This window comes from Dermacentor andersoni, chromosome 1 (assembly GCF_023375885.2).
Source record: "Dermacentor andersoni chromosome 1, qqDerAnde1_hic_scaffold, whole genome shotgun sequence".
NCBI classification, from domain to species: Eukaryota; Metazoa; Arthropoda; class Arachnida; order Ixodida; family Ixodidae; genus Dermacentor; species Dermacentor andersoni.
In genome coordinates this window covers 281875702-281899021 of record NC_092814.1, presented here as the reverse complement: position 1 = coordinate 281899021, position 23320 = coordinate 281875702, and the positions used below count along the sequence as shown (strand labels likewise).

General features: G+C 41.0%; 1 protein-coding gene across 2 annotated transcripts in view; it reads left to right on the top strand.

Annotated features, from left to right (window-relative positions):
- Window positions 1-23320, top strand: part of Cad74A (cadherin 74A) — a 107460-nt gene that overhangs the window by 22403 nt on the left and 61737 nt on the right. For both annotated transcript variants that reach the window (XM_050195934.2, XM_055063207.1), the window contains exons 20-27: window positions 1564-1709; window positions 7688-7823; window positions 8642-8872; window positions 9174-9346; window positions 9511-9663; window positions 15513-15635; window positions 20773-20962; window positions 22955-23181. In XM_050195934.2, coding sequence (XP_050051891.1) covers window positions 1564-1709; window positions 7688-7823; window positions 8642-8872; window positions 9174-9346; window positions 9511-9663; window positions 15513-15635; window positions 20773-20962; window positions 22955-23181 — 1379 coding nt within the window. The remainder of the gene's footprint in view (window positions 1-1563; window positions 1710-7687; window positions 7824-8641; window positions 8873-9173; window positions 9347-9510; window positions 9664-15512; window positions 15636-20772; window positions 20963-22954; window positions 23182-23320) is intronic.

Genomic DNA, 23320 nt, shown 5'->3' with positions numbered 1-23320 from the left:
ATAAAATTCAGTAAAATTGGACAAGCTGCACTTTCATTTAAATGCACTGTAATTTGCTTTTTTTGTGTGTGGCTGATTACAGTTTACCATATATGACACGCATGTTACATGTTATAGTAGGTAGGTGTCAAGTAATAAGGTGTAAAGTTCCATAATTTGATTCCATCTTAAGCAGTAGCGAACTTCTCATAATTAGCATGTACTTCAGTTAAAAGCAGGTTATCACATTCAGAAAATGTAATGGAGCTGGTATTTACATAACTTTCAAATACAAGACTTCTGTGTATGTGCGCTTCTGAGAATTTATGCATAATCATTGAAATCTTGAGCTGAAGCAGCTGAAGAACAGGATAAATGTTCAGATGTAAATTGGTGTTGCATGGGATCAGAAGTTACTGTCATAGATGAAGTGCTTGATTTTGCAAATGATAAAGTTGACCGAGATGTACTTATATGTTAAAAGAAATATTAATTAGACTGGGAAATTGTGCATGTGAACAAATTGTTCTCATGATCGTCTTGAATAACTATGCACAACAAAGATGAAGTGGGAAAATGAGTGGGAAATGCAAGTTTTTGCGAAGGATTTTTTTGCACCTGCTAATTTACTTTCCTGCAATCCATTTTTTGAAAAAGGTGTGTACAGTAAGCTAGTGTGAGCATTCCTGACACTTTTGAACAAAAATATAAGATATAGTGTGCAGTGTCTGCATTTGAATTAATATTTGCATGTGTGTTCTGGATTAAGATAAAGCCTGATGAGGAACTATGCAGTGTTTCAAAGGGTCACACTTTGAGCATCACAAAGTGTGATTATCTGTTCCTAGTATCAGCATCATTTAGATCACATAATATCCAGCCTTTATTAACTGGAGTTGTCATTTGTGGAAAAACTAGCTAATTGTATTGCAGTACTGCATTCACTGCCTAAGGATGTTGCATCAAAGGCTTAGTGCTTGCAAGCACCCATCAGTGATGTTCCTTCTCATTATTTGTGCAACATGTAGCAGAATTTTAGTGCACCTTACACTTCATACGAAGTGTAGTCTGGTGCCACTGTTCTAAAAACCAGTCTAAAATGCATGCACTGTAGTTGGAAACACAAGAAAATTCATATAAAGTGCTGATGTGAATAAAGTGAGTTCATTGTATAATGAGAGCATACTGTATATCACTATGGTTACATTTACTTAGCTTTAAACAACAGTAACTAAAATCAAATTTGACTGGCAGCTATTGCCATAGAGCATGAAAAGACACTGAAAAATGAACTGTTGTTGTGCTTATTGTAATCTAAAAGGTAGCTTGTAATTTGTAGTGAGCTTAAGTTGTCAATTGTTGAATCACAAATATGAGCAAATGTAGAGAAAGACTGCCATATATTTATTTAGCAAAACAATTATAATCTTGTGGATATGAAATTGTGCTTCAAGCTTTTTTCTGTTTTTTGGAAAAAATGTAGAAAGAACATTGTTTACCGGGAAACTGACAAGTAATGTAAAATGTGCTAAGTTTATTTTTGCTGTCATTTCCTTGTCTTTTTTGTCTTTCTTTTTTCTTTAGGTCTACCAGTTGGACGTGAGGTCTTGAATGTGACTGCTGTTGATCCCGATGTTGGGGCTAAGGTGCGTTATGACATCGAAGAACCTATCATAGCAAGGGACAAGACTGGATCCTTAGTCACTTCAACCATCACATATAACTATAAGGTCAGTATATCACACAATCACAACCATAAAGATGTGTGCAAATTCACAGTGTCATGTTTTGTTTACTTTTTCTGTTGTGCAATTAATAATCTGTTCAATGCTTCAAATAAACCTTACATGCCCCCTTCTCAAAGCTTTACTGCTGCTGAGATGCCAGATGGTCGCGGAAAGTGTGATACTTTCTGATGATTCCAAACATATCTGGAAGTTACTTGCATATAAAACAGGTGCTTGGTATAACATTTTTTCCAGTAACTCTTTCATGCATGTGGTGTGTTGTATATGTACAGCCATACCATGTAATTACAACCTTCATCATCATGGACTGCACGACGTGTGGGGAATTTTTGTGGAACCAAACCTTTCTACCGGCTTATTAATATGTAAGCCGCCGTGGTTGGTCAGTGGCTATGGTGTTAGGCTGCTGAGCACGAGGTCGCGGGAACGAATCCCGGCCATGGCAGCCGCATTTCGATGGGGGCGAAATGCGAAAACACCCGTGTACTTATATTTAGGTGCACGTTAAAGAACCCCAGGTGGTCAAAATTTCCGGAGTCCTCCACTACGGCGTGCCTCATAATCAGAAAATGGTTTGGCACGTAAAACCCCATAATTTAATTTATTAATATGTAAACTCGCTGTCTGGATAATGGAGGTGGTAAAAATTAGTAAAATAGTTGCATGCCTCTTATAGTAGTTTAGTTTCATTAATATGGACAGCGTCGATATAAAGGGGACTTTGACTACCCTGTGCAAACATTATAAGCCCTGTATTTTGAATGTAGAATAGCCTCGAATGAGAGAGTGGAAGCTTTTCAAATTTGCATGCATCAATTTCGTTTGTAGTTACAATGTACTTTTTATGTACTAAATGCCAAGATCGAACCATTTTGATGCACTTTGATAGAGCTTGAGTTGGTACACAATGGGCTTGCAGCATTGTCGGCTTACCTCTATAAACACGTTATACTTTATTTTACTGCTAAATTTAATTTTCTACTCTGTTGTGATGCATCTTACTGAGCACTTTGTATTGTCATATTTGAATTGTGCTAATAATTTGTATGCCATTATTTATTTGCTTTATTCCATACTGCTGCTCCTGTAGTATTGTGTTATGTGTGTGTATAAAAATCTGCTGCACCTTCTTGTGCTTCATGGTGCTGAGGACTAGTCATACTGACTAGTGTAAGCTTTATTCGAGGCTGTCCCAGTCATGTACTTGTGTGCCTATCAAGTGCGCTTACGCATTCATTCATTCATTCATTCATTCATTCATTCATTCATTCATTCATTCATTCATTCATTCATTCATTCATTCATTTATAGTGACAAGATGTCCAGCCAGTACGGATTCCCATTTGCCTATAACAGCACATAAGTCTGCCATGAACTGATTAGTAGTACATATACAAGAAGAACTGTGCACCAAAAGCTGATTAATGAACTTTTGTTGCTTTTAAAAACTGCGTCACCATGTGAACAACACATAACCCTACCAGAGATTTTGGCTCGAACTCGCTTTGTAGGATTTCTTCTGAGAAATTGCAAGAGTCCAGTAGTCTATCTGAGTGTTCACACCACTAATGCGTTGGACAAGGACGACCAGAAAAATGCCCTTCAGGTTGCCTAGCTTTTGTTGAAGGTTGGTACACGCAGTTATGTGTAAAAACAAACCTGAAGAGGAAAGTTTAGCTTGGCCCAGCTCTGATTTCCTAATTCAAACAAGTATAAAACACAAGAAGTAAAAAATCACTGAAATGACCTAAATGAAATGTGTTACATATGTTAAATATAATATGTGTTGCATAGAGAATGCTAAATTGTACTGATTGCTAAAAGCAACATTTTTAGTGAGTCAGCATTAGAATGCTCATGCAAACTAAACCCGGCAGTGTCTATTGGTTACCGCATGGCGTGGGAGAGGAGGAATGAAGTGTTTGACGTTGCAAGTGGAGAGGATGAATGGAAGAGGGAGAGGAGGTGAGAGAGGGTGTCAGAAGGAGGGACATGATGGTGTGATGTCACACCTTAGAAGCCATTAAACATACAGGTGGTGCGTGATGTCACACTTCGGTGCTCACAGCTGGCAGACCTCCAGGGAAAAGGAGAGAATCGCATTGTGGTGCGCTGTGGTGTACTTGGCAGATTGCCTGTGGTGTTTTACTGGTTTGGGCATGTCTTGTGAAGGCTTGTTTGAGTACAGTTTAAAATGGATGCAGTGCTGTCAACAAGTGGTATGGAAAGTTGTGCTGAGGAGTGCCGCCGAAAGAAGACCGAGACGATGCGATGGCAGGCTGAATCGGAAAAAGCCAGTAAGGCTCATTTGGCGGCAGCAGCTGAAGTGAAGGGCCGAAAGCATGCTGCAGGGTCTGAGAAGCACCAATGTCAGTTAAGGGGAGGCTGAAGCGAAGGGGAGGCTGAAGCGGGCTAATCGTCGGGTAGACCCTGCTATAAATCAGGCAGAAGTCTAGGTGAATCGGGTTGAACATCATGCAATGCCGAATTATGATGAGTAGAGGCTGAGGTAATAAAGTGGCGCAAACAGCAAGGAGACTACTAAACGCTGAGCGAAGGATCAATGCTAACACATTTTTGTCAGGTCAACCACTTGATCAACCATTTCAATTTTTTTAGCAGAAATTGTTAAATAAAAAAACTTGAAGCATGAAATTTACAGTACTGTAACTGCACAAAAAACAGGTATATCACAATTACGTTAACTGTGTCTTATAAATTTTCTAATGCGGACAAATATGATATATTAGCTTACATGAAATCATTGGATCATCTACTTGAGTTTTTCAAAAGTCCTGTCTACAAATTATTGATATAGTATTTCAAAATAATGTGTAATATATCAGCTTTGTCTGCTTTTGTTATCCTAATAGATGTGGTTTACAGAATTGTGGTATTGTTTCCTAGTGCTGAGTTAGAGTTATAAGCGTGTTGTATCACTTCTTTTTATTTTTGAATTTCCTGCAATCTTTGTGAAGAAAATTAGGTTTAAAAAAATTTGTTGCTAACAGTCAGTACATTTCAAGTACAACAAACCTCTTCAAAACTGTTTCTGTGGATGTAAAGAAATGATTTGTTCATTCCCACGTATTTAAGTTGCTCCCTCTTAAATTGCGATGTTCCCTTCTGGATAAATTTTCTTCCTATCTTTTTTTTACTACAATAGAATTTCAGCAAACTGAAATCGCTTAAAATGAATTGATGGTTAAATGGCACACCAGCCCCTAAATTGATAGGTTTTGTATTTAAATAATGCAAAAATACTTTTTTTCATTGGAACCTAAATTTTTGCAATTGTCTGTAAACGGAACCATAGAAGCAAGCTCTAAAGTATTTATTTCAGGAGAAGCCAAGATCAGGGGCTGAATTCACAAAGCTTTCTGTTCGTGAGTGCTCTTTGCCTTTGGCTGGCCATCTCTGATAATACGTCTGGCATCAACATTGGAATTTGCACTTAGAACAATTATAGCATAACTCTTTAGAGCGCAGCTCTTGGGCGCCCATTCCTGCAGCGAGCGTTGGCGTTGTCCCTCATAACTGAGCGAACGAGCACAGCGAATGATGAACGTGAACGTGGAGCGCAGCGGGGGATGAAAGATGCAAGGAGGAAAGCAGAGGAGGAGGTCCAGTAGAATCATGGGGCAGAAATCGGAGGAGGAGGGTATGGCGAAACGGTGCGATGAAAAGCGCAGTGCAGCGACGGTGGCTACGAGATGGCGCCAGGATAGTGCACGTTAACTGGGAAGTCTGCCGGCGGTGGCTGCTGTGAATTGGGTGCCCACGTGTCACCCAGGCGCTGGCTCTCAAGATCTCCAGATTAATGAGGCAGTGGCGCCACACTTCGCTGCGTTTCACTGCCACACGTGCAGCCCGAGGCAGATTGTCCGCACCAGCCATTATATCACGAAATGAAAACACATATGGAGCTGCGCTCAAATTTGGCATTAGGGAGTATTGTAATTGTCGGTGAATTTTTTGTGAATACGGACCCTGATTTTAAAATTTCTTTTAACAGGCTATATTTAAAATGTGGTGGCAAAGATTCAAGCAAACAGATATTTTATTGATTTTTACTGTATAGCGCTAGCACTCTGAACATTTTGGCACCGCCACTTTCCCCATAGATGACCGAAATAAGAACGACCGAAATTTAGCATTTTGGATGCCTTACAACGTGCCATTTGATAACTTGGAATCCACCAGCATGACCTCGTGCTAATTCATTCACTGAGTTGAGCAATAAGGGCAATGTTTTTGCTTTGATACATCACCGGTGTCTTCTTGAAACCAAAACTAATGAAGCCTATAGGTATAGTCAATCCAGAAGTTTCTGACAGCACCCAAGCCACGGGACAAACAAGCTACTATGTTAACTCCTTGCTTCCTAAAATTTCTAAGTGTTAAGACGGTGTATGGCATACAGTGCTGCACCCTGCACGTTTTCTCAGTCAACAGAACTCCTGTTTATCGGAACATATTTCTCCAGTCCCTTGAGGTTCTGTTTAATGAGATTCTGTATCAATGAGGCTTATTATTATTGATGACTTGCATTGTATACAGTTTCCTTGTTGGGAACCAATGTGTCCATTTTAGCAAAGCCTGACTTCATAGAAAAAAAATACGCTCCTAATTTGTGTTTTTCTAAGTGACTCAGTGCCACATCCTGTGTAGCACTATCGTAAAGCAAGTTATATATTTACCTTTTCGTTACATTAGTGTTTATTGAAATATAATTTTGTTGCGTAATGGGGCCATCTGCGTGTAGCACATGGTTATGTTGAAGTCATAAAAACCATGCAGATTATGCATTTCATTTATTACAACTGGGTTTGGGCCTTGCAGAGTTATAGTTTTCAATATTGTCCACCCAAGGACTGATCGTCTTCTTAAACAGCACTCTTGCAGTGATCTATGCCTCTGAGAATTGCAATCGCTTTTATGGCATTGCATGTGGAGAGGAGTTTGAAGAACATTGTGATAATTTGATGGAAGAGATCGTTATCATTAGGAAATTCACTTTTATAGAGATGATTCAGCTGTGGCAGTACAGGGGTAACTGAAGGACAAAAATGTGTTGATACTTGCAGTGATGAATGGTCATTGTCATGTCATTATGGCGATGAAATAAATATGATAGTTTGAAGAGAAGGGACCTCAACTTTGAAAATCGGCACTCTAAGCAGCTGTGACACCAGAACGTGAACCAAGTGTGAGCACAAAGAGCAAGTGACAATGGTTCACAAGGCAGCTCTTGTGTTGCACATTACAGTATATGAGGCAATAATCATAAACTAGCACTGAGGTGAACGAAGTTAAGTTAAACCATATGGCACAAAGTGAAACACAGGATACAAAGGAGGTGGAACCAAACTCTGGTTCTTCTGAGCAGATTGTTTGGGTGCCACTGTAAATGTTTTCTGTAACTGGTGCTGTGGGAAACACGGTGAGATCCAGTATGCATATTGCCATGCAAACTATCACTACCACTGCTTCACTTTGCAGACGTGGTGAAACGGCAACATTTTTGTTTTTCTGAAAGTGTCTAGCAATGTAAATGAATAAATTCTACCTTTTCAGAAATGAATTCAGGTCACTGGCATGTGGACTTTCATAGCAGATGTACATATAACCTCGGTATGCTTTCAACAGCTGAGAAAGAGATCTGTGCGCTTTAAAGCTTATGATCAGCTGTTACTGTGGACAGTCTATCAGATAAAGGTCATTGTGTTGGTTTCATAAATTTATCTGGATGCCTAACATATGGATGGTATTTGTATTTGGGAAATGCAGAAAATAAGAATGTGTATTTCCATGTTCTTGTCATGCCACTTGGCTTGCATGTGTAATTATGTGCAACTGTGATACATATTGCCATGTTTGAATTAGAGAATTCACTCAAAATAGTACTACTCAGAAATCAATTTAAGATCATAATTTAGTGGGACCTTTTTTTTTTCTAGAATGCTTTTCGCATAAATGGAGTGACTGGCCAAATTACAGTAAACAGCCCTTTGGATTACAATGCAGCTTCAGTAATTACATTTAATGTGGCTGCTGTTGATCAAAATGGTGCCATTCAGCCCCAGAAAACTGCAGGTAGGTGTGTGTGAATGCATGTATGTATGCGTTTCTTTTTAAAAGATTTTAGAAGCTTGGAAATACAGCTATTATGTTTGTTTAGACAAGCTGTCTTTTTGTCTTTGTCTACCAGTGTAAAAGCCAGTAACTAGGTACAAAACTTTCTTGTCACTTTGCTAGCTGGCTGAGCATTTGAAGGAAAATATACAAACATTGATTCCTGTTGTTGAAAATTTTTTTTTTTTACACTGGAGCCATGTTCCGCATAACCTAACATTGAATGAGAACACCATGAAACTAAAAGCAGACTTCAGTGCACTCAAACATAAGTGATTTGACAAAGAAATAACCGAGCCTTCCCAGGCAAGTTGATAGTTTGCACATATAGAAGTTTTGCATACAAACAGTAAAACCTTGCTAATATGTTTTTCGCCAGTATGTTGTCCCAGTTATAGCGTCGTTGAAGTCTTATCCCCAAGGCTCTGGCAGAATGCTTAGAATGTTTATGTAATATGTTTTCTGGCTTCTACTATTTCGGTGAACCTGTGAAAAACCTATTAGAGATGTTGTGCTGTCTACATGAAAGTGCAACAGCCATAGCCTTGCCTCACTGGAACATAATTTGTTTACAAAGTACTAAAATGATCGCTTACTGATTTTGGGACTAAACCTGACACTAGTTCCTTTTACTGGCAGTTGTTGGCTGACATACTAGGGAAAGAGGGGATGGTGGCTGTGATCTTAATTTTGACATCTATAATTGCTGGTGTGTTGAGGAACAGACCAAGGTAATTAATTCCTGTACTTTATTGGGAGCTGTTTGCATTCCTTTGCAGTGGAGGTCACTGTATACATTCAAGCACACAGTGAGAGCAATCCAATTTTTGCCCCTCCATGGACTCCTGCGAACCCAAAAATTGAGATCACTGTTCCTGAAGAATCTACAGTTGGCTCCACTATATTCACGGTCACAGCCCGTGATCCCCTCACCCATGCTGCTGTTGCCAATTTTGCCAAGATCCCGGAGTCTGACCAAGGAAGCTTCTTTTCAGTCAGCCCAATATCTGGTAGGTACAGTGTCTTTCTTCAATTTAGCAGCCGTGTAATTTCATATTGAAGTGTCACTAGTGGGTCGTATTTAAGTGACTGCAAGAACTTATGCTGGTACGCATTTTAATGCACCGGAGCAAAAATTATTGTCCCATACAGCTTTTGTTCTTTATTTGATGTTCGGTTATGACCACAAGAGTGTGCATTTTTATGCTTCAGTCCAGTTTCTGTTCAAAATGAAACTTTCGTGAAAATATATTTCACTTTTTTAAAATATAAATTGCTTCTTGTCTTCAATAATAAATGTGAAATTTTTAGGTGCGGTGACGCTCAACCAGAGGCTCGATTATGAGGAGTTGCCTGAAAAGGTGTTGGCATTTGATGTGAAAGCCATCATTGGTCTCGACAAAAACAACCAAAAGTCATCAATTGCTACAGTGATCATTAACGTTCAGGACATTAATGACAACAGTCCAGTTTTCTCACAAAATGTAAGTTTCTTTCTTCTTCTCTCTTTCTGTTTCTTCTTTCTCTCCTTTCCAAGCATTTTTGAAAGTTGGGAGTGTCTGTGTTTACGTTGTCTTTCCTCAATGAGTTGGTCATTACGTGGGTGAGTAAGTCTGTGTGTCCATGTGCGTGTGGTTTTTTTTTCCAGTCATACGTAACAATGGTATCAGAAGCCACACGCTACCCTCATACTATCCTGCTTATCACGGCAACTGACAAGGACACACAACAAGGGTATGGAGTTGTCCAATATTTCATCTCTGGAGAAGGATCAGATGTGTTCAGCATCAATGAGACAACAGTGCGTATTGTGACTTCATGCATTATTTCTGTTTGCTTACAACGGTATGCAGAAATTTCACTTATGAATTTGAGTCAGATATACAGGGTGTCCCACGTAATTTGAGCCAAAATTTAAAAAATGAAAGGTGTGTAGGAAGCGAATTGAACCGAACGCTTACTATTCGCAATAGCCTATAGTAACTCAGACAATTTGTTGTCTTCCCCTTACCCCTTAATTAATTAAGTTAATGGCCTAACTTTTTAATTATTGGCTGAGGACCCAAAGTATGATATGCAGATTTCTAGAGCACCTTCAGAAACCACCGATCGAGTTGTTTCCTGTACAATACGTCTCGCATAGTCATTTTTTCTGGGGTTGCAAAGAAGGCCCGCGAAATATGAAAAAAGCCACATGACAGAGCATATGAGCAGTGGTATCGTGCTGCTATCAAGTGTGCATTCGGTGAACAAAGTTGGCTGCATTGTAGCTGACGACGAGGAAGCGGCAGGGCGTTCTTTATCTCCTCGGCAGCGCTCGACCAGCAGCATGCATTTGCGCCGACATCCGACAGGAGCTGACCTTGTTCACCGAACGCACGCTTGAGAGCAGCACGATACCACTGTGCAAGCGCTTCGTCACGTGGCTTTTTTTCATATTTCGCGGGCTTTCTTTGCAACCCCAGAAAAAATGACTACGTGAGACGTATCGTACGGGAAACAACTCAATTGGTGGTTTCTGAAGGTGCTCTACAAATCTGCATGTCATACTTGGGGTCCTCAGCCAATAATTAAGAAGTTAGGCAATTAAACTTAATTAATTGGTGAGTTATGGGGAAAACAAAAAATTGTCTGAGTTACTATAGGCTATTGCGAATACTATGCGTTCGGTTCAATTCGCTTCCAACACGCTTTTTATTTTTAGATTCTTGGTTCAAGTTATGTGGGGACATCCTGTATAGGAATGAAGGTACTAAGTGTGTGCTCTCAATTTTAGTAGTCAGATCTGAAGCTTTAATGAATGTATGTTATGGGAAGCAAATGTACAATGTGTAAAATTTGGCAAGGTGTGCGCCAGTTCAATGTAGTATTATTCTACATTGCTTAAGCTAAACCTCAATATAACGAAGTCGGTAAAATCTGCAATTTGCTTCATTGTATATAAATTTCATTGCATTGAAATTTGACCTTTTATGCAAGGAAGTACAGTCACCGATCGATTTTTCTTACATGGAAAGGGGCCGCAGAATTTTCCGAATTATCAGGCAGTCGAAAAAAGCAAACGTGAATGAGAAAACAATTTATTTTGATAAATTTGAGTGTTGGCGACTAATGATACTGTTTTTCATGCCACATACGTCGACCATATCTTCACATCGGCATATGAATTAAGCTAAGCCAGCCACGCTTTTGTGTGCACTTCACCCCGCGGCTGATAGCGTTGCCCACACTGAGACGACGCTATCAGCAAAAGTGCTGGCAAGGGGAACGAATGCTTCGTCTGCCTCTCGCTCCAACAGGTCATCGAAACTCGAGATTACGCAACCTCCAATACTAAATGCGCGGGAAGACAGCTTGCAAGGTGCTATGCCCTCTCGACACGCCCACTCTTTGCACACGCAGTAAATTATCCTAAAGCAGGGTGCGCGGTTGTGTATGCGCTCAACCGCACTTACAGCCATGTGCTGCCACGGGCGAGATGCATGCCAACTTACCTCCCCCTCCCCCACGCCCCTTCGCGCTTGCTTAACGGCGTTACTGCGAGCTCGCTCCCCTCCCCCTCTTTCCTTTTGCTTGTGCGGGAAGGTGGCACTCGCGAAGCCATCATCTTTCTTGTTTCACCCTCGCACACTTACACTCGCACCTAAAGCACACAGTGTGCGGGGCGCGATAGGATCTTATCGCACTTGGACTTTATACGGAACGTGATGCGGCTCCACTTCGGCAGTTGCTCTTGTGGCACCACGCGATTTGAGAGGTGCCTTTGCCAGAAGCCACCGGCTTGTAATTCAATCATTTGACCATCTGTGTTCGTGGAAGTTTCCGTTTATTGTCTCGGCATTCCTTTGCGGCGGCAGTGAAATTTCGTTATATTGAAATCGCATACTAACACACTTCGTTATGTTGAGGTTCTAAATACATAGAGTTCTATGGATAAGTGGTTATGAAAAGTTAAATACTTTGTTATATCGAGAATTTTGTTATATTGAAGTCCGTTATATCAAGCTTTAAGCATGTGTAGTTGAGCATGTATATTATCGGCCTTAGTGAGATTAGAAGAACTGGTGAGGCTTAAACATTGCTAAATAACGGCCATGACCTCTGCTATAGAGGTCTCCCTGGTAAGAAGCAATACGGGGTAGGATTCCTAATCCATAAGGACATAGCAGGCAACATTGATGAATTCTACAGCATTAACGAGAAGGTAGCAGCAGTCGTAATCAAACTTAACAAGAAGTATAGATTAAAGGTAGTACAAGCCTACGCTCCCACATGCAGTCACGATGATGAGGAAGTAGATCAGTTTTATGAAGATGTTGAATTAGCGATGAGAAAAGTGCAAACTCGTTATATAGTAGTAATGGGCGACTTCAATGCAAAAGTGGGGAAAAAGCAGGCGGGTGAACAAGCAATTGGCAACTACGGCATCGATTCTAGAAACGCTAAAGGAGAGATGCTGGTAGAATTCGCAGAAACCAATAAGCTGAGAATAATGAACACCTTTTTCAGGAAACGTAGCAACAGAAAGTGGACCTGGAAAAGCCCTAATGGTGAAACAAGAAATTAAATTGATTTCATACTTTCTGCCTATCCGAGCATAGTGCAGGATGTAGAAGTGATAGGTAGGATAAAGTGCAGTGATCATAGGCTAGTGAGGGCTAGGATTCACCTCAATTTGAACAGAGAAAGAGTAAAATTGGTCAAGAAAAAACAGGTCAACTTAGAGGCAGTAAGGGTAAAAGCAGACAAATTTAGGCTGGTACTTGCAAACAAATATGCAGCCTTAGAACAGAGAGATGAAGATGACATAGAAGTAATGCATGAAACCGTAACGAGGCTGGCTGGAGAGGCAGCAATTGAAGTGGGAGGCAAGGCACCAAAGCAACCAGTAGGCAAGCTCTCCCAAGCAACAAAGGACCTAATAAAGAAACGATAAAGAATGTAAGTGTCCAACTCAAGAGATCAGATAGAATTCGCGGAACTGTCAAAACTGATCAACAAAGCGAAAATAAATTATATTCGAAATTATAACGCATGAAAGACTGAAGAAGCCGTAAAAAATGGATGCAGCCTGAAATCAGTGAGAAGGAAACTTGGCATTGGACAAACCAAGATGTATGCACTGAAAGATAGGCAGGGTAATATCATCAGCAATCTCGAAGGTATAATAAAAGCAGTGGAAGAATTCTATATTGACCTGTACGGTACCCAGAGGACTCAGGAGTACTCTATTCGAAACAATAATGAACAGCATACAGAAACTCCTCCTATAACTAGAGACGATTTCAGAAGGGCCTTGCAAGGCATGAAACGGGGAAGAACGGCAGGAGAGGATGGAATAACAGTCGATTTAATCAAAGATGGAGGAGACATAATACTAGGAAAACTGGCAGCTCTCTATACGAAGTGTCTATCGACTGCAAGGGTCCCAGAAAACTGGAAGAATGCAAACATTATACTAATCCACAGAAAGGGAGACGTTAAATAACTGAAAAATTATATGCCCATTAGCTTGCTCTCAGTATTATAAAATATTTACCAAAATAATCTCCACTAGAATAAGGGCAACACTGCACTTTAGTCAACCAAGGGAACAGGCTGGCTTCAGGAAGGGATACTCTACAATGGATCACATCCATGTCATTAATCAGGTTATCGAGAAATCCACAGAGTACAATAAGCCTCTCTATATGGCTTTCATAGATTACGAAAAAGCATTTGATTCAGTAGAGATACCAGCAGTCATAGAAGTATTGCATAATCAAGACGTACAGACCGCTTCCGTAAATACCCTGGAAAATATCTACAGAGATTCCTAAGCCACCTTAATTCTACACAAGAAAAGTAGGAAGATACCTATAATGAAAGGGGTCAGACAAGGAGACACAATCTCTCCAATGCTATTCACTGCGTGCTTGGAAGAAGTATTCAAGCTATTAAACTGGGAATGTTTAGAAGTAAGGATCGACGGCGAATACCTCAGCAACCTTCGGTTTGCCGGTGACATTGCTTTATTCAGCAACACTGCAGACGAGTTACAACAAATGGTTGAGGACCTTAACAGGGAGAGTGTAAGAGTGGGGTTGAAGATTAATGTGCAGAAGACAAAGGTAATGTTAAATAACCGGGCAATTCAGCAAGAGTTTAGTATCGCAAGTCAGCCTCTAGAGTCTGTGAAGGAGTATGTTTACTTAGGTCAACTAATCACAGGGAACCCTGACCATGAGAAGGAAATTCACAGAAAAATAAAAATGGGTTGGATCGCATACGGCAGACATCATGAGCTCCTGACTGGGATCTTACCATTATCATTGAAAAGGAAGATATACAAACAGTGCATTTTACCGGTGCTGACATATGGGGCAGACTTGGAGACTGAGAAAGAAGCTTGAGAACAAGTTAAGCGCCGCGCAAAGAGCGATGGGACGAAGAATGCTAGGCATAACTTTAAGAGACAGAAAGAGAGCCGTTTAAGTCAAAGTTGAGTTCAAGAAGGTTTCATAGCACTGAAGTGGCTGGGGAACGAAAAGAATTTGCTCTTATAGAAATTTGGTTGACATGGGAAAAAGAGCAACAATACAAGAGTGCATGAATGCAATAATGCTTGTTATTTTCAGGTTTTAACCCATAACATCACTAATCTTGTCTGAAACCCCTTAGGTTAAAGGGCATCCAAACATATGCTTTATACTGCTGGTAGATTGGTTGCTTCTGCCGTTTTATCTGTTTTTGCTTGCCAGACCTTTGCTTTTAGGGGAGAATTATCGAAAGGCCACTGAAAAGGCTCTGAAAATTTTTATAAGCAGCTGCAATGCATAAATAGGGCACGTGGAATATATATTGAGCAAAGTTCTATCTTCCAAAACTGTATGGGAAAAAATAAAAAGAGAGAGAACACACACACTTGTGGAACAGTGTTAACTAGAATGCTCCTTGGGAGTACCAGTGAATGAAGATTTTGATGTCTCCAATGGGGCAGAAGGCCTTCATGCCTAGAGCTGTGAGATTACACCAGGAAATGAAAGCCCATACATATTAATGACAAATGCAAACAACACTTAGTGGATCATGTCTTTTTCTTCGTCTTTTCTTTTTTTCAGAATGTTTTAAGGGGGTTCCCTGCCTTCGTGCCTTATATCACGCGTGCAGTTTCCTCATTATCTAGGAAGAGTTGGTTAAAGGACTGTTGGTAACACTGTGGTACCACATTGCTACTAAGTCCAGACCTGTATACATTTTTGTAACCCCCTATGTAGTTTGGAAGCATACTAACTACGGGCAGTCTGTGCATGAGTTTATGCTTTGCTGCATTTATTTTCAGCAGTGTTTACACTATTGCAAAGTAGTTCTTTTTATGTGTCAGTGCCAAGCAGTCACTCGCCAACAGTGTGCGAAACGTTCAGTCTAGTACATTATTGAATGCTTTGGCAATTGTGATGTACTTGTGCACCAAGATGTGCAAAAGTTTGCGTGCGTTTGGAGTTATTGTGGGCTTACAAAATGTGCACTTGCAGCTACCCCATAAAAAATAAGGGCAGGGGGCGGGGTGGAAAGGAGGGGGGGAGACTGAGTTGTAATATTTATAAAGATGAAACTTGAGTCCACTGGTAAAAAGGTATGTGCCTGACTGCCCCTGTTGTATATATGCAGGGTGCCCTTGGAATCCAGGAAGGTGCAGTTCTTGACAGGGAGAAGCAGCCACTGTACAACCTGCAGGTGACTGCTGTTGACAACCCAGGGGCACCCTCAAACCAGCGCAGAACATCAGTTCTGGTAATTCATTCATTTATTTAAAGTAGCTTCTTTTGTCACTTTCAGCACTCAAGACTTGGCCTGTACATTGACCTTAGTCTTTGTGACGACTGTCCCTTGGCTGCGTGCATTGTTTGGGCAGGGCAGCGCAAGCACTAGGGCAGATTCAGTTATGACAAAAAGTGCTGCTAACACACCAACGGCACATACTTATATTTATTGATAGAGAGTTCCAATTTGACAGTTGCAGAAGTCACCATCTTACTGCTCTGAGAATGCAAATATGTTACATTTAATTAAATGGTTTTGTTGTTATGACTTTCATGAAATGTCGCTGATTGTAGGTAAGAACAAACATTTATGGAAGCTTTTTATTTTACAACAAACATCTGTTAGTGTAGCGCACCGTGCCACAGTGTCTCATCTGCAACTAGAGATAATCATCATCCTGTGAAAAAAAGAAACAGCGAAATAAATAATATAGAGTAGCTGTAATTGTCCAAAGGCACATCCAGCTATATCCCATCTGCAACAATAAATGTTTACCATCATCATGCCATCGTGATGATGGTAAAATAAAGTACAATCGACTTCCATCAATTCAACCCTGATGGTGCCATATTTTCAGCCTCTTGTTTAATTCACCCCACTAGATAATTATTCTGGTGGGGTGAACTAAACAAGAGGCAGAAAAAAATGACGAAACACGCCGCTGATTCCTTAGGCAGTGTATGCCTAACTGTAACACACCCCTTAATCGAACACACACCCACTTTTTATGAGTTCAAAGTAAAAAACCAACATAGAGATGACATTAGAGCTCCTAAACATACAGTCAAACCTCAATATAACAAACCTCAGTTTAACAAAATTAGCAAAGTAATGAACTATTTTCATTTTCCAATCTTAGTTGCATTGAAAACCATGTATTTGCCAAAACTTGTTGCTGAGCTAGTTGGTTCATGACTTAAAAAGAAAAGTTACGGTGCTTAGCATACAAGGACGAAGTGAGACACAAACGACATATACGAGCGCCCGTATGCTGCATTTACTCGCATAATGGATGCACTCGCATAATGAACGCAATCCCAGATCATACACGAAAAATGGGAATTTTTTTTCCTGATGTAATGAACGCACTCCCAACTTTGCTAATATGAAGTACCATGATCGAACGGTCGTGCTATAGCTTTTTGGAGTGATTAGGATCTTTTACTCTTGCACATGTGTTTAAAGCAAGTGCACTTAAAGGGCCCCTCACCAGGCCCCATAGCAAATTTTGGTTATACGCTGGAAGTTAAGTGCCCTCTAAGGAGCGAGCGTTCAGCCACAAGAATTTTTCAAATTGGTTCATTAATAGTCCAGATAGAAATATTTCAGTGCCACGAACCCATGAATTCAGGAGGCGAGCTCCACTGCCAAGTGAGACACTCTTCACTTGCCCCATCTAGCCTATGCAAGCGAAATTCCTTCCCTGTGTTCTACCATACTGGACCTCGAGGATCGCATAATGCATACGTCACAGGCCCCGCCTTCATATTTTTTTTCTCCTCGCTTTTTTTGCGGCGCGGCGCACTTCCACGGATGGCATCACGTGCGAGCTGTTGTGATTGTCTCGTTTCGCGCAGCACACAAGGATACCTGACTAGCGGTATAAGTCAGTGCTACATGTATACTGAAGCAGACAGAATCGGATCACAGAGCATGATCCCGCGCTGGAACACGGTAGAAAATTACATAGTTTCGGTGTTTGCGCGTGCGACTACACAATGTGGGAACAAGCAGACAAAACGGAAGTACACCTCTCTTGCTGCGGTGCGAAGTAAAACAGAAACATGCAGACATTCGGTTTATGTGTTTTATTATTTCTCTAAGCTTTAATTTGTCTATTCAAGCAACATATTACGCAAATAACTGACGTTGCCTTGAATAATTCAAGTGACGTGTCACCATGAGCGGCGTCGCAGTGCAAACACGTGTACATAGGCGCACTAGCACGTGTACGTCATCCTCCGGCTTGGAGCGTGGCGGCTGCAAGGAGAATGTAAAACGGCATTCGGTTTGAAATTTCAGGTCTTTCCATGGTGTGTAGTGATGTAATACTTTGCAGATACGATCGTTGTTGCGCGATGTATAGTCTGCGCTTGTCAGCTCAAAATGGCCAGACCTGGTGAGGGGCCCTTTAATCTCAATGGGAAATCCATGACGAGAGAACACTGGCGGTAAGCATGCGATAAGACCAGGCTGCACATTATCGCAGTTGCTTGGGACCTGACAGAAGGAGCAACCATGATAAGGCGTAGCCTGTTCTTACAGCATGCTTGCCACCAGTGCCAGCGCAAAGGCACCTCGCAGACTTGAGAGAGAAAGAAAAACTGCAACTGGCTCTCTGAAACAATACTTAGCACAGTTTACGGACTTTACTCTGACTTAAAAGAAAGAGAACACGCGTGGTGTGCAGTACGTCGCTGCACACAGGAGAGTCCAAGTGAAGGAGGGGCAGTCGGCACATGGTCAGCATAGTCTGTTGCTCACTTTTCTGCCTGTCTTTGGTTTCGCTCTGTGCGGTGGGCCCGAAGTCGAGTTACACGCCTGCTGCACGACAGAGAGTTTATCTGCTTGCAAAATGGAAACGCTAGTCAGACACCAATAAACATTGACATGCCGATGAGCAGGACGGTCGAGCAAAGAGATGCACACAGCATGCTTGTCAAAACAACAGGGGGGTATTCTGTAAGTGTCCACCTAGAGGACATGTCCATTTCATCTGCGGTTGAAGTTCTGATTTGCTGGGCTGGGGTACGCGTCAGGAGACAGGCACTCCAGCCAATCAGAACTTCAGCAGCAGACGAAATGGACATGTCCACTAAGTGGACACTTGCAGAAAACACCCCCAGGTGCCAAAAAGCAGTACTTCAACGAGATGCTGCAATAGTGGCAGACGGCTGGGAATGGCTGTGAGGATAAACTGTTGAGGAACCATAATGTGGATGGAGCAGCCAGTGACCCAGACGACAGGTCTGGTGTTTTCGAAGCGAAGTGAAGTGCAATAATAATGCTCTTATAGTTTGCAAACAGTATGCATCTATTTTTACTGCAAAGATAAGTTATCTAATGTATTTTTCAAATAATTACCATCTTACTTTTGAGTTAAAGCTGTTTCAAAAAAGTTCCCATAAAATTTACTCTGCATGATAAACGCACCCCCCAACTACGCTTCGGTTTATTGGGAAAACAAGTGTGTTCATTACGTGAGTATATATCGTATATCGTTTGTGTCTCACATCGTCCTTGTCTGCTTAGCGCTGTAACTTTTGTTTTTAAGTCTTATGTTTATTTTTTGTTCTTTAACGAAGTAACTTCATGACACAGTTCTGATTTAACAAAGTTTTGAGCCATTTCGATTATGTAGTTGGAGTCTGTATGGCTAATAAATCTAGCAAAAGACTATGTTGGTCGAGGCAAAAGTTACTTCGAGTGTCCTTCTGCATGAAAAGTTTGAGCGGCAAAACTGCTGTCAAAATGCACGCACCAGGACACGGTAGGCAGGAAACACTGCTGCGCCATTTGTCATGTTAGTAAACAACTCGTAGAAACACAAGAGCTCACGATTCCTTCTGCACAAGAGGGTTGGGGAGGGAGTGAACGCGCGGTAACATGATCAAGCACGCGCTAGGGGGGAGGGCCTTGTCCTCCTTGCGCACGTTCGTGCGTGGGGGCCACGCACTGTATCGATCTTGGAGGTAACCTCTCCGCGGCAAGCCGAAATGGCTGGTGCCTTCCTGCGTGTCTTGTGTTGGTGGTCGCGTAATCTCAGGTTTCTGAGACACCGTACGGAACACTCGCTTGAGTTGTGTCTTCATGTTTGTGGTCATTGAGTGAGATCTGTTAATGCTTGCCTGAACGTGCGTGACGCTGATAAAACTACAAACCTTACTTCATGTAGTTGCTTTGCTAACGCCTTCAATGCAGTCCGGGAAAGGTCCATGCACCGCAATTTCGCTATCTATGGTCTACGCGCACGACATTAGCTGATGCCAAGCTTGTACACACAGAAAGATAAAGAAAATACCATGCACTAACCGTTCGGCACGCATTAAGCAACTATGGCTTGAGTGGTCAGCCAATGTATTAGGTTCAATGGTGACAGGGTGAGGGATTCATTCTGACTATATTTTGATTGGAACAACTTATTAAGCGGGTACATATTAACGAGGTTTTACTCTACATACATATAGTGGTTATACATTATAATTGTTAATACAGTATGAAAATTCTATACCATAAAGAATTTTTTCAGTCACTTGCACGACCATTTATTTAGTGTTTCATTCATTTATTCACACTGTTTCTGTGTTTCAGTAGTCATAAAGTGATGACCTAAACCTATGTGCCTTTATATTGCTCCATTCCAACGTCAGTACTTGTAATAAAGGAAACTGAAACTACACTGACAAATGCAGTGGTAGTGGAGTTTGTTTATAATTTATTCATGGTTTTCAAATATGTTGATGCACTGTGAGGATTGTCATTTGCATTCTTATGGATTGTTCATATACATAGCATGCATGCACGTCATTCAACGGTACTCTGCGACTTCCGGTTTACGGAAGCGCCATCTTGGGGAACCTATAGGCCTATGTGTGCGCCTGTTGATAAGGTACCCAGGATGGTGGAAGGTAGCGGAAGCAGACGACAGCAGCGGATGTGACATCACGTGCATACTATGTATAGCTGAAATGCTTGAAGCTTAATTAAAATGTACCAGCTTCATAGTTTGCGAAACCTGAAAATTGAAAGTCAGCATGTTTTTCACTTATTGTTTAAAAGTTCCCTATATCCATTGCAGTGGCTTAGCGGCTTTGGTACTCAGCTACTAAGTAGGATGTCATGTGTTCAATGCCTAGTCTCAGGGACCACATTCCATTGAAGGCGGTATGCAAAATTTCTCATGTACTGTGCTTTGGGTGCACATCAAAGAACCTCAGGTGGTGAAAGTTACATCCGAAGACGATTTTTCCTAATCCCACTACAGCATCTCTTACAGCCTTTGTGTTGCTTTAAGTTTTTAAAGCTCATTAAAGTCAATCAGTTGTCAAGCATTCGAATGTTCCCCACAACTAACCTGCTATGTAATATTCTGCCATTTTTCAAAAAGGTGGTGATTAAGATCCAAGATGAGAACGACAATGCACCAGAGTTTAGTCAGTCTGGCTACACAGCTGTTGTGCCAGAAAATGTTCCAACAGGCTTCAGTATTCTGACTGTGAGAGCAAGTGACAAAGACGCTGGTTCCAATGCGGAAGTCAGTTATTCCTTTGTGGATGAGCCTGAAGTGGGAGCCATCAGTACGTAAACATACTTCTTACCTTTTCTTTAAAAAATATGTATGTCTGTGGGTGCTATGTCCGCATGCATGGATACGTGTGTCTGTTTAATTACGTAAAACGTAAAGAATTCCAAGCTTGAAGCTCGCAGCATTAGATAAAAAAATCTCACTGCTAAAACTTGTGACAACTTAACTTAAAAAGCATTTTTAATTTTTGCTGGCAAAAAAATGGGACACAGTTTTCTGATATGTATCAGGGCTTTTAAATTGGCATGAAGCTTTCTGATTTCTATCAGATGATGCTAGTCTTTACGGTTTCCTTTTAAGTTACCATCCACGTCTAAAACAAGAATTAAATCCCACCTCTCTTCTCTGATGTTGTGTTGAGTATCTATGATAGGAACTGTAACATGGTCAGTGGCATCAATATGGATGGCATCAGTTTTTGCCAGTGATTTTAAGTAAACAAATAAAATCAAACATCACTGAACATTTAAGTTGAAATTTAGGTTACTTCGAAATGTTGGATGCATGTGCCAACTGAACCATTTGTCACCTTGCACATGACTATTTACGTTGTTACGTGCTTGTATCAAAATTGTTAGTACTAGCTTGGTTTTGCCTTTAGTGACTCCAATTTTAAGCACACCATCAGGACTATATTATTGTTGCTTTTTCAACAGCTTTGTTATATTCAGCAAAAGTTCTTTATCTGCGGAAGCCAGTAGTGGTCAATTTCACCCGCCCTGGTTGCTTAGCGGTTTTGGTGTTGCGCTTCTAAGCACGAGATCGCGGGATCAAATCTCGACCATGGTGGCCAAATTTCGATGGGAGCAATATGCGAAAACACTTGTGTACTTAGATTAAGGTGCATGTTAACGAACCCCAGGTGGTCAAAATTAATCTGGAGTCCCCCACTATGGCATGCTTCATAATTGGATCATGGTTTTGGCACGTCAAACCCCATAATTTTAGGGCTCAGTTTCAGAATACAGTTTTTATCTATGATGAAAATGCAGATAAAATTTTTCAAATAATTTCTTTGCAATAGCATTATTTGTAATAAATTTTGTTTTACCAAGAAAAGACATTTCCACACAGCTTATTTAGTAAATTCTTGTTATACAGGGTGTCCCACATAACTTGAGCCAAGAATTTAAAAATGAAAGGCACGTCGGAAGCGTATTGAACCGAACGCATACTATTCGCAATAGCTTATAGTGACTCAGAAAAAAATTTTTTTTCCCCATAACCCACTAATTAATTAAGTTGAATTACCCAACTAATTAATTATTGATTTGTTTGCACAGTGGTATTGTGCTGCTCTCACGCGTGCGTTCGGTGAACAAGGTCGGCTGCATCATGACTGGCGACGAGGAAGGGGCAAGGGCGTTCTTTATCTCCTCGGCAGCGCTCGACCAGCAGCATGCATTTGCACCGACATCCGACAGGAGCTGACCTTGTTCACCGAACACACACTTGAGAGCAGCACGATACCACTGCGCAAGCGCTCCGTCACGTGGCTTTTTTCATATTTCGCGGGCCTTCTTTCCAACCCGGAAAAAAGGACTACGTGAGACATATCGTACGGGAAACAACTCGATTGGTGGTTTCTGAAGGTGCTCTACAAATCTGCGTATCATACTTGGGGTCCTGAGCCAATAATTAAAAAGCTAGGCAATTAAACTTAATTAATTAGTGAGTTATGGGGAAAACAAAAATTGTCTGAGTTACTATAGGCTATTGTGAATAGTGTGCGTTCGGTTCAATTCGCTTCCGACGTGCCTTTAATTTTTAAATTCTTGGCTCCAGTTATGTGGGACACCCTGTATATAATCTAAGGAGAGTCAAAGAAAAGTGTATCTCTTGGCTATGTTGTATGCGTCTTCTTTAACGTCTTTGTAAGACTGTGTATAGGATCTAAAATGATGCATATGGTATTACTTTCTATTCACTCTTACAGAGAGAAGCTGGTTGTGGTACTCAAATATTTTTTTGTTTTATTTTTCAGCACTTTTTGCAATCAATGACAAAACAGGTGTCATTACAGTGGTACAGCCACTCTCTGGGAGGGGACGGTCAGAGCCATACTTCTTGACAGTGCGAGCTACAGACGCTGGCTCCCCCTCACTTTACACAGATGTCAAAATACTCATCATTATAGGAGATGTGTCCTCCAATGATGGCATACCACGTTTTATTCGACCACGGATGGGTGAAGTTGCTTATGTGCATGAGGTGAGGTTAATGCTAGTAGCAATGTTGGGTCATTAGACCCCTTCAATTTTTGAGGCATTTGTAAAGTAGAATGTGTGGTTATTTAGGTCATCAGGATTAACAGATTTCTATTTGTTTATGTCTAGGTATCAGTGCTGTG